Raw genomic sequence first — 15823 nt, 5'->3', positions numbered from 1 at the left:
GGGGGGGGGGGGGGGGGGAGGGGGCCGGTGCCCGTCACGTGACAGCCCGCCGCTGCCCCGCCGCCCGCAGCGGGCGGTGACCCCGCGCATGCGCAGAGGCGTCGGCAGCCCCAGTCGCCAGCGGAGGGAGAGCGGTAGCTGCAGCCATGCCGGGCCTGCTTCTGGGGGACGAGGCGCCCAACTTCGAGGCGGAGACCACGCAGGGACGCATCCGCTTCCACGACTTCCTGGGAGACTCGTGAGCACCGGGACCAGGGTGGGAGGGGGCCGGTTGTGTTCCCCCACGCCGCCGGGCCTGGCCGGGCCTCACCTGGGCCTGTCTCCGGTGCGCCGGGGGCGAGGGCTTTGCTTCCAGACGAGCCCGGCTCGGCCTCGGGTGGGAGCCTCGGGGCCGCGTCGCTCCCGAGGGCGGGAGGCAGAGCTGGGCCGGTCCGTGGGCTCGTTCCAGGGGGGGGGTTGGGGCTTGGGCCGGGAACCGGCATTGGAGCCCGCCGTTGTCAGCTTGGGGGAAAATGAACCCTCTGGGCGAGAAAACAACCTGCAGCACTGCCTGACAGCTGCCCGTTCGAGCCCCGTCACCCGCCACGGCAGCTTTCCTGGCAGCTTTCTGCGCCTCGCTGTTCCAGGAGCGTGCTGGCTGCATAAAGAGATCTGGGTGGCTGCCCCGCCGCTTCCCGGTGCTCTCTGCACCCCTCCAGCCTCCCCTTCCAAATCTCCGAGGCGGGATTTTGCCTGGCTGCCGCGGCGTGCGGCTGTGTTCACTGAGCGCCGGGGGCCAGGCGGAGAGCGCAGCGGTAATGCCTGTGAACACTGAGCTGAGCAATGGTGTGACAAGTGCCTGGCAGGAAATCTGAAGTGCTGGGGGTGGCTTTGCGTTAGCCTGAGAGCTGGGAGCTGTTTTGCTGTCAGCCCATCCCGCTGCTGGGCCGCTTTGCTGCCTTTCTCCGTGTGCCGTTGCCTGAGCTGCACAGTGGGGTGACTTGTATTTGCCCGCTCTAAAGACTGCAAAATCTTCTGATGGGAAGTGGTGAGCAAAAGTCAGCTGGCATTATTGCCATCACCGTAGCGCAATACTGACTTCTGGCCTCCCCCTTTAGTTGGATTAACTCTTACTTTTTCATGAAGTACATTCAGCAGCTCACAGCAGCAGTTGGGTTAAGGTTTGGTCCTATCCCGTTCTTTTAAGCTGCGTGATGTACGCAGGTGTTTCTCCTCACGGTGGTCAATGAGGTATACAGGACAGTGAATAGCCATGTAAATCGGTAACGATCTCTGCAGTAACATGGCCAGCAGGCTGGCATCTATGTGCCCTCAGACGTGTGGGCTCTGGGGTGCAGAGCATACACGTGGCTCCCCCAAACTTCCTCACGTGGCACCGTGTCCACCTCCACGTCAGGAACCGTGGGCTCTTCCAGCATCTCCGGGGGGATTCTGGAGGGAGAGGGGCAGCAAGGTTGAGGGAGTTTTTCAGAGCGTGATGACCAGGGCTCGTCTCATGAAGGCTTCTAGCGACAGGGAAGGAGTTCCCAGGGCAGGATTTCCACTTAGCAGAGAGGTGTGAGCTGTTCCTGTGGTAGTGTCCATGCAGTGCCGCCTGTACAGCTTTTTGTCTCAAGTACAAACCGAAACGATGTCTCACCCTAACGCCATCTCCTGCTCTCTTCTCTCAGATGGGGCATCCTCTTCTCCCACCCGCGGGACTTCACGCCCGTCTGCACCACAGAGCTTGGCCGGGCAGCAAAGCTGGCATCTGAGTTCAGCAAGCGCAACGTGAAAATGATCGCCCTCTCCATCGACAGCGTCCAAGACCACCTCTGCTGGAGCAAGGTACAATGTGTGGGCAGGCACAAGGGGAGCTTGTGCTGCTGCCTTGCTCTGAAAGGCTCCACAGAACAGAGCACAGGCTTGGAACGACATATCCTGAATCCCAAAGCATATGGGACAGGAGGTGCTAAAATTCAGAGCATGAACAGGAAGGTCTGCTCCATCTTCATGGAGCACTCCACAAAGTCCAGGGCACTCTGTTCACTGATGCTTTGAAACAAGGGGAAAACAATATTACCGCTCTCCTACCGGTACCTGAAAGGGTAAAACGCATGTGAAGGCTGTGCCAAAAGCTCAGAGGAATCCACAGACCCTCAAAAAGTTCTGGAGTAAAACAGGAAAGGAAAGGAGGCATCAGAAGTGAACAGGCCGTCTTCAAAGGGTGCAACTCATGCCCAGGCAGGGAAAAGAGAACAGAGAACAAACAGGGGTGTGTTAAACATAAAACCACAAATAAGTACATGTTAAATATAAAACCATCATAAGAGAGTATTAAAAAAGTTGGGAACAAAATAGCTTGCTGAAGGAACTTAAAAGGAACGGGTGAAAAGCTTCAGACGCAGCCTCAGCGATGGTGTGGTGCCAGGGGGTGTGACTGCAGGGCCCACTGGGGGGGGGGGGGGGGGGTGAAGTGAGCGTTTCGGGCAGATATGGCCAGAGTGTAAAAATCCCTGGGTGAATCACCTGCCTCTTTCTTTGCTCTTAAAATTGGGAGTGTTCTCACGCGTTTTCCAGGGGTGAGACATGCATGCAATAAGAGGTAGCAAAGGTGAGAAATTTCCACAGTCAAACATTGTTTCATGTCTGACTGGCTTTAGAAATTACCTAATTGCCTTATTGCTTAAATTGACCTTCGTACCCGAGTGGTGCATGGCCGGTGTCCCACCAAGCCTCAGAAGGGCCTGGAAAAAAGAGCACACAAATCCCACACCACTTAATGAGGTTCCTGTGCTGGTCAAACTGGCTGAAACCATCAGTCAAATTGGCAGATAACATCCTGTTAAAGGTAACAGAAAGTTTGGGGTTTGCTTTTGTAAGGGAGTCTCATCTCCTGGTTGGCTGAAGCCCTTTGAACAGCTCTGAGGTATTGTTGACTTTCACAAAGTCCTCAAAAAGTTTCCAAAGAAATCAGCTTTGTGAAGGGCAGGCTGATTTCTGCAGGGAGACGAGAGGAAGCTGGGACGCGTGGGGTTCAGCATACTCGGGTGACCCGGAAAAGAGATGAACAATGAGCTGACTTTGCTGATGCTATGGAATTATTCAGCACAACCTCCGGTAAAACCAGGAGAAGTTGCAGAACAGCCTCTCGACGCTGCCTGACAGGAGGCAGAGTAGCACGTTTGGAAAACCTTCCGGAACAAGCGCGGAGAGAGGCAGAGGGCAGCGGTCCAAGCTGCGGGCAGCTTTCTGTCAGGCTGGGAGAGGCCTCAGAGGCAGTGGTTTGGAAATGTCAGCTAGGCACCAGTTGGAAAGAAAACTGTGAACGTCCTCCAGAGCAAAAGACGCAGCTGGTGAGGACAAGCCCACAGCAGACTGGAGTCTTCCAAGCAGCCCGTGTTTGAAATCACCCATCTCGCAGACTGCAGGGAACAAGAAAAGGTGCAGGGGGGGAACAGATCCGCCTGCAGATCTGGGCAGACTTGCTTCAGTGCAGAGCCACTGGGGCTCTCCAGCCTGGGAACGGGAGGACGTGTCAGGCTGCGACACCGTGAGCAGCACAGGAAGCGTGAAGGAGCAGTGAGCGCAGCATGCGTGCATCATGATGGACGTAAGAGAGGACAGGGATGTGATTGCTCTGCTCTTAGCCCTTGTCCACACGTGTGGTCCTTCTCCTTTGTCCTTGACAAAGTTGAGAACAGCTTCACATCATGCAAAGCGCCGAAGAGCTGAACTAGGAAGGCAGCTGCTAAGACCTGCACAAGTCTGAGACCAGGGGCAGTGCCCCAAAGGTTCTCCTGCCAACGTGGGAAAAAAAAGAGCTTAACAGAGATAACAGGCCTTGGCAGAAGGCTCCATTAAATGCTACATTGAGATCTGGAAACTGCAATTTCCTTTGCTAGAGCTTAACTTAGAGAGAAGTATTAGGAGCGAGCAGAACTTTGGGCAGGCAGACCTCTCTGTGCAGTGTTCCTCTATATACGTATGCTGTCTCTTCGGAGGAAGCTCCTGCTGAGAGGATGAAGCTGCTTTTATCTGGAGCACAGCCTGTGAGGAAGCAAGGGGGCAGGAGGGATGACTGAAATCCTGCATAAACCAAAGAAACTTCTGCTTGCTTTGCTGCCAGGTTTCAGTGGGCAGATGGGGCCTGGAAAGGTGGGACCAGCGTGTAGCCAGTAGTTCTCGTGTCACTTTGCCCAGCTCTGCTTTCCCAGCCAAAGAGGTCGCTGCCATTCTCAGCCATCCCTAGCCAAGACCGAGAGGCTTCCTCCAGGACTCGGAGCAAGCCTGTAGCTCAGCCGGGGATCGGTCCCACTTTCATGCCTCCCCAGTCCGTGCACTGCTTCTCCAGGGGTTGGCTGAATGCAGGAGCTCCTTAAGCAGGGCTGACTGGCGCGTGCTGTGCATGTCCATGGAGGTTTCGAGGCTCTCTTTGGCCACTGATGCCTTAGCCTTGGTGAGTCAGGGGTACATAAATCACTCCAGCGATGTCTGGTTTCAGCTTGGACGCTGGGGAGAAAAATAGGTCGCAGGGAAGTCAGCAAGTCTTGGGTGTCTTATTGCAAAATAGGGTGGGGTTTGTGAGGCTGTTTTGTATAGATATCCCCGGGTCATCAAATTACGTGCATTTTGGAACGAGTTACACTTGGTAGCATTCGGAGATTGCTTCTCAGAAGCTCTCTTCATCCTCCAGTCCCCACCTCTGAAGGGCTGTGGGGGTGTCACTGACTTTCGTCTACAGCCTCCTGTGACTCCGTGGGGCATTCCAAACCATTTTGCCTGGGCTGGCCTCTCCGGCTCTCCTTTCCTTCCCTGCTCTGCCCTGACAAGGCAGGTCTGCAGGCGAACAGAACCGATGCCTTCCTTCCAAGGCAGGCCTGACCACAGCCCAGCAAAGATAAACAGCCCCTTTTTGCAGTGCAGTGCTGACTCTGAAGGCCCTGGGGAGAAAACAAGCAAAGAGAAAAGCTGGAAAGGAAACATCTTGCCACGTGCACCATTTGACCTGCTTGCAGCATCCTGAGCAGCCGGGGCAGGGTTACAGCCCCTCAGGTCACCGCCGTCAGCCTAGGAGGGCTGAGGAGCGGCACTGGGCCTGCGTGCTCTTGCTGCCTCTGGCGTGCTCTGAGCAGCAGCGGGCAGTGCCAAGGCGCAACCCTGCCTTCCCCAAGTTCCCCCTGAGCAGGACCCAGCCTGTTCCTGCACGTTCAAAGCAGGGAGACTTGTAACATTCAAATTATCGGTTCAGCTGATAACGCACCGCAGAGGTGCATGGGAGGCTTGCATCGGCGCTAGGGTCAGTTTTGTCCCCTTGTAGCATAAAGAGGATGGAAGGAACATGCAGCTCTGTTCTGGGCTGGAAACCTGGGATTGAATTTGTTTTAATGCTGGCAGCTGCTCTGCTTGTGCTGCCTTCAGCGGATTCCTCCCAGCTCTGCTGTGGCTCAGCATGACCTGTACGGGTCGTACCTCAAACCTGAATGCTTTGGCCAAGGTCAGACCAGATTCGGAGATGCTCCAAACACAGTTTCTCTGTGGAGCAGGTCAGGTTTGGACTAGCACAGGGAGCAACCTCATGCAAACCGTGGTCACAAGGGAGAGCCTGCACAGCTGTGGAAGGTGGTGGTTTCCGCTTCTGTCTCAGCTGTGGTGCAGAACGGAGCGTGCAGTGTCCCAGCACCTGCACTCAGACTGCTCCTTAATAGCGCAGCCCAGTTTGGGTGGGACACCAACACATCTGTCAGTAGTGCAAGCTCACTCGCTGAGAGGGGTTTGGAAGAGGCACACCTCCGTTCTCAGGGCAAGGTGGGTAGATCTCCCTGTGTCACCCACACAGGCAGGGAATTCCCTGTTTCTCCATACCCGCTGCCTGGGCAAAGCACGGAGACAGCTGGTCTACGGGCAGTTCCAGAGGGGCGCGACAGGGTGTGAGCACAGGCAGCCTGACAAATAATGTCTGGGAACAAGGCAGAGTCTGGCCTGGCACACGGGTTTCTGTTTTTTCACCTGGTTTCTGGAAGCAGGGAAACTTCAGGGAGCCATAGTCCCCTGGCCATGCTGTCCTAGCCTGAGACCTTTGGGCCAAGCAAGTCACAGGCTCCTGTAGCGTGGCTGCCGAACACGTTTCTGTGTGGCCGCTCTGCAGGACCTTGCCCCACACAGAAAGTCTGCGTGGGTGTCTGCCTGCCGGGCCTCTGTCTCCCACGGCGGTACCCACAACAGGGAGCGTGAGCATGCTGATGGTTTTGTCTCTGCAGGACATCAACGCGTACAACGGAGAACAACCCCAGGAGAAACTCCCCTTCCCCATCATCGCCGATGCGAACCGGGAGCTCTCTGTCAAGCTGGGCATGCTGGACCCAGATGAGCGGGACAAGGACGGCATGCCTCTGTCCGCTCGCGTGGTGAGTGCCTGGCCCTGCAGCACCGCGGCACGGCGGCCTGCTCAGCAGTAGGCATTGCTGGCCCGGCCCGCCCCGTGTCCGCAGGGCTGGGCTCGGAGGTGGGGGCAGCTTACCTGGATGGGCATGACCATCTTCAGGAGCTAGGCTGGCTTCCTTGGGCTGGATCCACAGGCTGCGCTGCGGGAGGAGGCTGGCGCAGCGCCGGCCTGCTGGCAGCAGCTCCGTCTTGCTGTTGCCGCCAGCTGATCCTGGTTGTGCCTGCCCTAACACAGAGGGGACATAAGTGCTCGATCTGCTGGACTTTCCCCTGTCCCCTCCCGTACTTGCATTAGAAGGGGACAGGTCAAGGGGAGGAAACATTTCAAGTAGCAAAACAAGCTGGCACTGGAAACAGGAGCTGCCAGGGCAAGCACCATGTTCCCTGTGCCTGGGCATCACTTCTTGCTCTAGATGATCCCCGCAGTGGCACCTCCGCTGTCCAGCCAATGTGTGGCCAAGCAGGCCGCGTCCTGGGGAAGGGAGGAGCAGCAGGGCCGAGCAGATCCATTAGGGCAGATCGACAGACGTCTGCTGCCCGGCCCTGACCCTCTCTCCTTCCACTCAGGTGTTCATTTTTGGCCCGGATAAGAAGCTGAAACTCTCCATCCTGTACCCAGCCTCCACTGGGAGAAACTTTGATGAGATCCTGAGAGTGGTGGACTCCCTGCAGCTGACGGCATACAAGAAGGTCGCTACCCCTGTGGACTGGAAGGTGAGGAGGGGAGCAAAGCGCACAGCTGGGCACTGAAAACGTGCATTGAAGTGTCAACCGGCCTCCCTTGGAGGGGCACCCACCGGGTGGGGAAAGCTGCTGAGGCCCTGGGATGTGAACTAGATCCCAGCCCAGGCCCCAGGGCTGTTGCAGTCTGGAGTCAGCCACAGGAACCTCCCTTTGCTCCCCTCAGTCTGGGCTTGGCCCTTCTGGCTTATCAGTACTTGAGCTCTGGGGCAAGGCAGGTCCTGCCCTTGTTTGTGATCAGGGAGGGCATTACCAGGTGTCAGCGTGCCAGAGTCCCCGCAGAGCAGCGAGAGTGGGGGGAACCTCCCTGGGACGGCTGCTGCGCTCCTGCCTTTGAGCCAGGAAGGGCCAGTACAGGCACAGCCCCGCTTTGCCCAGCACATACACAGCCAAGTCACGTCCTCGTGGAAAATTACTGTTTAAAGTTGCTTGGCTGTGGCCATCCCTGTTCAGTAGCATTATTTAAAGCTCCCAGAACCAGTTTGGGCAGCCAATCTAAAGCAAGAACAAACGGCACAGTCTGGCTGCTGTGATAGCGGTTACTGGGGAAGCCTGCCTGTCTGGAGCCAGAGGCTGCGCTCCTGCTGTTACAGGGTGTCCTGGAGAAGTCCTCCTGCGTTGCCAGGCAGGACCAGGCTCCCAGACCATTGTCCCAAACACCCGCTCCGTCTGGGCAGGAGGGCCCACAAGCCTCGGAGGTCGAGTAACTCGAGGCATCGGTGCGCTTCCCTGCGCCTGTCCGCCCCTCCCGACACCCGTGTCCATGTGCCGAGCACACAGCGAACCGCACCTTCGCTTTGCGGGGCACAGCAGAGCCTGGAGGCAGCCTTCCCTCCAGAGGCCTCTGTCTCCTGAAGCGTCAGCCCCCAGCGGCGTGGGGCCTGCTCGCGCACCAGCCCCCCTCCCAGGGAAGCACGCCTGTCATAGAATCACAGAACCATGGAGGTTGGAAAAGACCTCTAAGCTCATCGAGTCCAACCGTCACCCCAACACCACCGTGCCTGCTAAACCGTGTCCCCAAGTGCCACATCTACACATCTTTTGAACATCTCCAGGGATGGCAACTCCACCACTTCCCTGGGCAGCCTGTTCCGATGCTTCACAACTCTTTCAGTAAAGAAATTTTTCCTGATATCCAGTCTAAACCTTCCCTGACGCAACTTGAGGCCGTTTCCTCTCATCCTATCGCTAGTTACTTCAGAGAAGAGACCAACGGGACTCGGCACACCAAGGGGCAGCCAGCGCTGCCTGCTCAGGGGTCCCTGAGCAATAGGAACGGGTGGGCAGACTGGGGCAAGCTGTGCTCCCTCCCGCATCGCGGAGATGCTCCAGTTCCTCTCCCCATTCCCGTGGCAGTTCCGCAGGGCAGGGCTTCCAAGCCTGCCAGCTCCTCTGCTGCTCTCACCGTTCCCGTTTTCTCCCCAGTGTGGCGACAGCGTCGTGGTCGTGCCCACCATACCTGACGAGGAAGCCAAGAAGCTCTTCCCCAAAGGAGTCTTCACGAAGGATCTCCCGTCGGGCAAGAAGTACCTGCGTTACACCCCGCAGCCGGAGTGAGCGGGCCTGCCCACCCGCCCCGCTGGGCTGCAGGTCGCTCGGCGTCAGGAGCCTTCCCCGAGCCGGGCTCCGGCCTCCCTGACACCACGCGACCGGCAGCCTCGTACCGTTACGTTCACTGACGGAGCATCGCAATACTAAACCGATCCTCCCCGTCCCTTTCATCCCTCTCATCCCCTCAAAACTAAAACCCTGGTGTTTTCTTGCCTTGAATCAGTTCTGCAAGAGGTTAGCAGACAGGTGGGGTCTCCTGGGCTGGCGCTGTGGTCTCTCCTGTTCGGCACTGGCCGAGCTTTTCCCGGAGGCACGGCGAGAAGCGTGGTGTCAGCAGCCAGGCCCTGGAGGAGCGACCTGCTGGGCTCACGTCAGGGAGCTTCGGGGGCTCCGAACTGCCGTGTGCCTTTTGGAGCAGCTGTCACTAATGCATTAACACCTCTGCCTGGTCCCGCGCGTAGGGGAGGAGCTGCTGAGCCAAATCTCTCACTTCTTACTGCTTCTTGTCTCTTGCTGGAAGTTGATTGTTTTCAGGTTTTGTGGAAGGGGGAATAGAGCAAATAAACTGATTTTCAGTGCTACCTGCAGTATCCCTTGTCTGCCTCTGCCAGCGTCCCCAGCACCGCTTGCTGTGTTCCCTCGGCCACGCCGCTGCGATGTCTGCCCGTGCTCGTGGGTGGACGGCAGCGGCACAGATGGCCCTCGCTCTTGCTCTGTAAACCAGGCACTGCGCAAACGCAGGTTGGCCCAGGGCATAGTCTCAGAGGAACACACTGGAAGCGATGAGCTACCCTCCAGCATCCCGCAGGCCACGATCCTGGGGCAGCACCCGCACCCGCCTGGGACGCGGCCCGTCAGTGCTCGCACACCGTCCAGAGTCGCTGGTTTCTCCCAGCACCATCGCTGTCCTTCACCCCAGCCTGCAGGCCAGGCCACCCCGCTGAGGACATCCTTCCCCAAACATGGCTGCGTTTCGGAGAACTCCCTCTTTCATTACCAAAACAAAGGGTTTATATTAATACTTAATTGCCCCCAGGAACTATACAGTGAATATTTTGTGTTTTTCCCCAGATGACTTTTAAATGAACCTTTTGTTACGAAATTCTGCATTATCCCCATGTATTATTCTTACTAGAAAACAAAATCACCTCATCTCTGGATTGACTTTTGCCCCCGTCTTTCACTCTGCAAGAAGTGGGAGGGGGATCTGCCAGTTCAAAGGGGAAATACCCCTTTTCTGTCTAGTTTTTCAGCCTTATCAAGCGTAGGGCAGAAGAAAGCATCTTCCCTAGGGCCGGGCTGCAAGAGCTCCTGGGTTCCTTGCCTGTACCTCGGCACCCAGCCCTCGCCTTGATCCAGTTTCCTAAGGGAAACAGGGCTGCCCACCCCCCTTGCCAGAGCTTTCCAACCAACTGCACAGCCGCACGGCAAGCTTTGTGCAAACAGGCTGCTCTGAGCACCCCCAGGGAAGGGGCACAACCACTCTGGGATGCTGGAGAAGCCACCTGCGAGTCAGTACAAGGGGGACTGAGTCCCACCGCCAGACCCAGGGGCTTAAAGCTGGTCCCACCGCTGAGCCAGGCAGGGGCTGACGGCCGAGAGCCCATGGATTCCTGCCTGCTCCCCTGCACCGCCGTGCAACCCAGACGGACACAAGCAAACACAGGGTTTGGTTCCAGTACAGCTCCAGTGCTTTTCTTTTAATCCCAGAGAAGTGAAATGCAACATTTGTTCGAGTTGGTAATAACATCCAGAGACAGAAGTCCAAGCCCCCCTGCTTGGTAAAGTCATTTGTGTTTAAGGCACTCTGCAAAACCAGCTTTCTCTTCTCCTCCTTCCGATTTTCCCCACGCGGCAGCAGAATACCTGGTGTGGTCTTTTCTCCACAGCGACACCCACCCGTCCTGGCTCTTCTCACCATCTCCGGGAATTGGCAACAGCGAAGCCAGCGGGAGCCGTACAGAGAAATGCCGGGAGGCCAGGCCAATAAATACGGACGGGCACAGGAGGGGGCACAGAGCCTGGGGAGGGGGCACGGGGGCTTCGCGCTTCTGCGGGAAGGGGACAGGCACGGGGTGTCCTCCCTGCAGGCACCGACGTGATTCCCCTTCCTTTCTCCCCCCTCCCCGGCTCCAAAGGGGACGGGAGCGCGGGGGCCCGCCAGCATCCCTCCCCAGCAGCGCTCCCGAACAGGCAGCAGCACCCCAAAACTCAGGGGGCTGAGCGGGGGGGAGCCCAGCTGCCCCCACCGCACAGCAGAAACGACCCCCCCGACTTCCAGCCATCAATAAATACCAATAAATAACTTAAACCTTAAATAAATAAATAGATAGATACAGATAAATAAATAAGTGACCTGGGCATGGAGGGGAAGGGGCACCCCGAGGCCCAGGGCAAGGGGAGCGTGCGGGTGGGCATCTCCATGACCTGCCCCTCCCTGAGATAACAGGGTGCTGGTGCAAAGGGGGGGGGGCGCAGGGAAGGCACCCCGCGGGGCGGTTGCGCGGCTGAGCCTGGGGGTCCGGGTGCTCGTCCCTGGCGTGGGCTCTGCAGCTGGGGCTCCCGCTCGGGGTCCCCGTCGGTACAGCTGTGGGAACGGGAGCCAGACCTGGGCTGGCAGATGGGCGCTGTCACCCGCCGCCTCCCTGCCCTTCGCTGGAGCACTGCGAGCCCCGCGCCCGGGCTGAGCGGCCAGCGCGGCCGAGCCCGCGCAGACGCTCACCCAGCGCCTCTGCCCCAGCACGTTCGTGAACATGCACAACGCCTGCAAATTTTCGCAAGCTTTGTTTGCGGATTTTCTGCGCAAACAACTTTCACCCACTTTTTTTGTTTTCTAATGGGGAAATGCCACAAAGACAAACCCACACGTCGAACCAAGTGCATCAAATCCAGCCATCGGGGAAGGAGCGGGCGCAGAAGCCTGGGGCGGTGAGCACGGGCACGGCCCTGGGGCTCCGGCAGAGCCTGCCCGCAGGCTGAGACAGGGCTGGGAGCTCAGGCACACAGCTGCGGCCAGGCACGGAGCCCGACACCAACGCCAGGCAGCACCCAGCACCTCCCCGAGGGACGCTGCAGACAACGTGTAGACAGAAACAGCGGCGGCTGCTGTCTCAGCGTCGCGGCAGACGACTGCCGACGCTCCAGCCGACCAGCGCATCCCAAAACACAGCGAGGAATCCAGCGGCATCCCTGCGCCAGCGTCCCTGCTCTCCCAGCCAGCAGCTCCCAGGGCCAGTAGCCGGCACGCAGCCCCGCAGCGCAGCCCCAGCCCTTCCCCGCAGGCTCCGGGGAGCTGGCTCGAGCAGCCTCTCTGACACAGCACCCTCTCCCAGCAAGAAGCCCACCTCGGGGCTACCTGTCCGTTGGGGAACCTCTTCCGCTGGCTTTTTAGCTCTGATGCTGCCAGACATTTCTGTCCCGCTGGGTCAAAAGTATACATCTGCCTTACTTCAAACCGAAAGGTGCTGACCCCTCCTCCTCCCCCCAAAACTTTAAGGAAAATTGTATTTGAAGTTTCTAACCCCTCTCCGCACACGCTTTTCGAGAAACAAAACATCGGTGACGGCAACAACCACTGTCAACCCTGTACTAGGACAAAACCACGGGCAGAGTCTCACAAGAGCGGGACATCTTCCCACGCCAGCAAGCTCCCAGGAGAAGTTTTGCTCCAGAAAACACAGCAAACCGCAGCTCAGAGCCCCCTCTCCCTCCAAACCTTTCCCACCGCAAGGCTGCAGCCCCCGGCGAAACCCAGACATAGGCACCAAAAGTAGCAGGTTCCCAGCCCGCCCCGAGGCCGAGCCGGAGCAGCAAGACTGCCGGCCCTGGCACGGGAAAGTGTGCGTCGAGACATCAAAATGCAACGCTCTCACAGGAAAAATAAATAAAGAATCGAATCAGCAGCAAACGCTACTGAGAACAGTAAGTAGCACGGGGGTTTCACAGGGATTTTTGGTCTAGGATGCCTGGTGAGCCCCTTCGCCGGCGGGGACCGGGGTGCACATCCCGCTCTGGACAAGCGCAAGCCGTGGCTGAAGCTCTGCAGGAGCTCGGCCGTGGCGTGGAGCGATGCCGCAGGGACGTGCCGGCACGCCGTGGGGACATCCCCACGGCCAGGCCGAGGGCAGCGCTGCCGGTATGGCAGGAAAGGCTTGGCATGGACGCGCCAACGCGGCGACCCTCCGCAGGCTCTCCCGGCAGCAGGATGGGCGATGGGATCCTCCCCTCCGGAATCACCCGCACCCCAGGGCGGCACACGGCTCCCGTGGGGAGAAGGCTGGGGCGTGAGCCGGAGGAGCCGCAGGGCTCGCACCGGGACAGCGGCCGGAGCTGGGGAAAGCCGTGACCGTCTGCCCAGGAGCAATGGGGCAGCTGGGGCATCGGCAGCGCAGCTGCGGCTCGTGCCTCCGCTCCGTCTCGAGGGGAAAATGTCGGGAACCGCAGGTCGCGGCACCGGCACCGTCCCACCGAGCAGACCCAGGCAGCGAGGGGCGAGGAGAAAGGCAAATAAACCCCTGTTATCCCCCGAGCCCAGGCAGAGCGCTTGCCTCCTCCTTCCCAGGCAAACTCCGGCCTGCCCCGCGCAGCCTCCGCTCACGTCCCTGCCTCCGGCCCACAGAGAAGAGACCCCCACCCCAGCAGAGCCCGGGGAGTGACCGCAAGGCATGCCGTCCCCCCCGTCAGCGTCCCTGCCTGTAGCTACCCTGCTCTGTGGGTGGCTGAGGAGGGTCCCCGCGTGGAAAACGAGCAAGCACCCAACTTCTCGCAAGGGACTCGGGTCTGCAGTGGAAGCATGCGAGTCCCGGGGTACCCCCAAGCCGGTCTGGGCACCCCACGGTCAGCGAGCACCTGCTCGCCCTGGGCTGGGTAAATGGGCTCCCAGCGTCTCGCTCAGCTGAGAACGGGTTTTGCTTCCACAACAGAAGGGCCGGTGGGATTTGGGGGGGGGGGGCAGGGAGGCTGAGGAACTGCAAAGATTTAGTGCACCTGAAGACGAAAGGCTATCCGACCCACCCCCAGATCTCACTCCAAGACGGAAAAGAGCTATGGCATCGCGTACGCTCACAACTATTCCAAACACACCCCGACGCATGCAAAACATCCCGCTCCCCCTCGGCTGCGGGAAACCCCTCCCTGGCAGCAGCGGGTGCCGAGCTCCGGCACTGCCAGCTCCCGCTCGGCTCCCAGGCCCTCCCGCCCTGGCTGGGGGTCCGATTCTCGATCCAAAATGCATAGGTACAGACACCCCGGGGACGCCCGCACCCCGGCAGCAAGGGTCACCGCAGGAGCCCTCCGCGTCCGGCAGGCACGGTCTCCGCTTCTACCTCCAGCCGGGTGGAGAGCAGCGTTTGCCACAGGCACGGCTCGATCGCGCTCACGCTCCTTGCATCGCCCTGCAATGAAAGACGAGTCGTTTAGGTCAGGCAGCCGCTTTGCCAGCCGCAAGCCCCTAGAAGTGCTCGATTCTGCTTCCTGGGAAATCCTCCAGCTCAGCGATCCCTCTTCCGAGCCCCCGTGCCAGCCAGGCTCTCTTCCTAAGGAGAAGCCACGTTTCCAACCACAGCCACGAGGGCAGGAGAACCCAAGAGGTCTGCTTTGGCTCAGAAACCCCGTTCGTTTGCAGCAGGCCGACAGCACCCAGCTCCTCGCGCGCGCCCACCGGCGCCGCTCTACTTGGGAGGTATCACGACTATGGGCTGGCCACGCTTGGGTCTCCACATGAGGACTTGGGCATCGTTGGCGTTGGGTTTCACTAGTGCGTTTGGTGGGATGGGCTCCATCCTGCTGAGGATCTGGGGCTGCTCCTGCTGAGTCCTTCCCACCAGCCGCGCCCGCTGCCCCAGCAGCTGCATGGGATCAACCTCAATGTCCACTCGCATCCTCCACTTTATAGTCTGCAAGATGATTTTTTCCTTGGTGGTGGTGTTCATGGCCACCAGCCACGTGGTAAAGCTCTGGTCCCTTTTAATCCTGGTCAGCAGCGGCACGTTACTGTTGCTCACAGGGACAGCCCACGTCACGCTGGGGTAGAAATTGTCATTCATGCTCACTGAGAACCTGGAGATCTTGTTAGTGGGCCCCACCAGGGTGACGGTTTCTGTGGTGTTTCCATACCAGGGGTAGCTCACACCATCCGAATCGCTGATGGCTTTCACTCGTCCTTCTCGCAGGTCGGGCAGCTCCCAGCTCGACCTAGCCAACGGGAAGAGAAAGGCCGGGTTAGCGGGGAGACGGCGGCAGCGCCCCGCGCGGGACGGGGAGGCAAGCAGTGCGGGGACCCTCTCCCCGCCCGCGGCAAGCGCTCGGGAACCCCCTTCGAGAACAGACGCGGCTTCGGTTATTTCGCCGAGTCCCTCACGGCGCGTTTTAAGCCTCTAAACGCAGGCGCCCATACGGAGCCACGTGTGATTAAACACCACGATCGACAAAACCCCTGCAATATGGCCGGGGGGAAAGGGGAAATCCCAGCCCGAATCTCGGCCACCGACCACGTGAGCAACACCACAGGCGACGACCGCCGCGTGGCAACCAGGAGTGGGGAGCTTTGGCGGAAACCTCCCGCCGGGACGCAGCCGGGCTCTGGAGCTGCCCGCCAGCGGCCACTGCCCTCCCCGCCGAGCGACCACCTCCACTCGCACCGGCGTCCCGACACCAGCCACGGTGCCGAGAACCCCTCGCAGCCAACGACGCCGGCGCCGCGGGGCCGGGGGGTCCCGTCGCCGGTCCCAGTGCTCACACGCCGAGGTCGCTGTAGGTGTTGTAGAACTCCATGTGGTTGCAGGCCTGGATCCAGCCCACCACCCAGGTGTGCCGCCGGGCGATGGGTGGCATCAGGACGCGGGCCGAGGCACGGAAGTAGGGCGTGCGGTAGCGCAGCACCACCGGCGAGCTCTCCTCGATGGCGGTGGCCGCCGGCTCGATGGTGGCCGACACGTCCGACACCACGATCTGCTCCCGGCGCACCCGCGCCTTGCAGGCCACGCTCTGCAGGCACCCCATCGCCGCCGGGACGCCGTCACCCGCCGACGCCGAGGCGCGGGGCCGGCGGGGCGGCCCGGCCCCCCCTACGCCCCCCCCCCGCCGCCGCTTCCCGCCCGCCCCGCATCGC

General features: G+C 59.8%; 2 protein-coding genes across 3 annotated transcripts; one reads left to right on the top strand and one right to left on the bottom strand.

Annotated features, from left to right (window-relative positions):
- Nucleotides 1-81: 81 nt before the first annotated feature.
- Nucleotides 82-9296, top strand: PRDX6 (peroxiredoxin 6). Its single transcript, XM_075422407.1, has 5 exons — nt 82-238; nt 1671-1827; nt 6240-6386; nt 6991-7137; nt 8590-9296. The coding sequence occupies exons 1-5, from the start codon at nt 147-149 to the stop codon at nt 8719-8721; spliced, it is 675 nt and encodes a 224-aa protein (XP_075278522.1). The 5' UTR covers nt 82-146; the 3' UTR covers nt 8722-9296.
- Nucleotides 9297-10383: 1087 nt separating this feature from the next.
- Nucleotides 10384-15757, bottom strand: FAM78B (family with sequence similarity 78 member B). Of its 2 annotated transcripts, none has more exons than XM_075422402.1 (2): nt 15452-15757; nt 10384-14907 (listed from the first exon to the last, which is right to left on the bottom strand). In XM_075422402.1, the coding sequence occupies exons 1-2, from the start codon at nt 15712-15714 to the stop codon at nt 14385-14387; spliced, it is 786 nt and encodes a 261-aa protein (XP_075278517.1). In that variant the 5' UTR covers nt 15715-15757; the 3' UTR covers nt 10384-14384. The 2 variants fall into 2 exon arrangements, with proteins under 2 accessions (XP_075278517.1, XP_075278518.1); XM_075422403.1 differs by having other exon boundaries at nt 15354-15724.
- Between the last annotated feature and the right edge of the window lie 66 nt (nt 15758-15823).

This window comes from Opisthocomus hoazin, chromosome 6 (genome assembly GCF_030867145.1).
Source record: "Opisthocomus hoazin isolate bOpiHoa1 chromosome 6, bOpiHoa1.hap1, whole genome shotgun sequence".
Classification (NCBI taxonomy): Eukaryota; Metazoa; Chordata; class Aves; order Opisthocomiformes; family Opisthocomidae; genus Opisthocomus; species Opisthocomus hoazin.
This window is presented reverse-complemented; position numbering and strand designations above follow the sequence as displayed.

Coding starts and splice junctions, on each gene's coding strand:
- PRDX6 (XM_075422407.1), top strand. CDS start 147: ATGCCGGGCCTGCTTCTGGGGGACGAGGCGCCCAACTTCGAGGCGGAG. Junction 1,828..6,239: donor ACCACCTCTGCTGGAGCAAG/GTACAATGTGTG, acceptor TTGTCTCTGCAG/GACATCAACGCGTACAACGG. Junction 7,138..8,589: donor CTACCCCTGTGGACTGGAAG/GTGAGGAGGGGA, acceptor TTTTCTCCCCAG/TGTGGCGACAGCGTCGTGGT.
- FAM78B (XM_075422402.1), bottom strand. CDS start 15,714: ATGGGGTGCCTGCAGAGCGTGGCCTGCAAGGCGCGGGTGCGCCGGGAG. Junction 14,908..15,451: donor ACCTACAGCGACCTCGGCGT/GTGAGCACTGGG, acceptor CCCGTTGGCTAG/GTCGAGCTGGGAGCTGCCCG.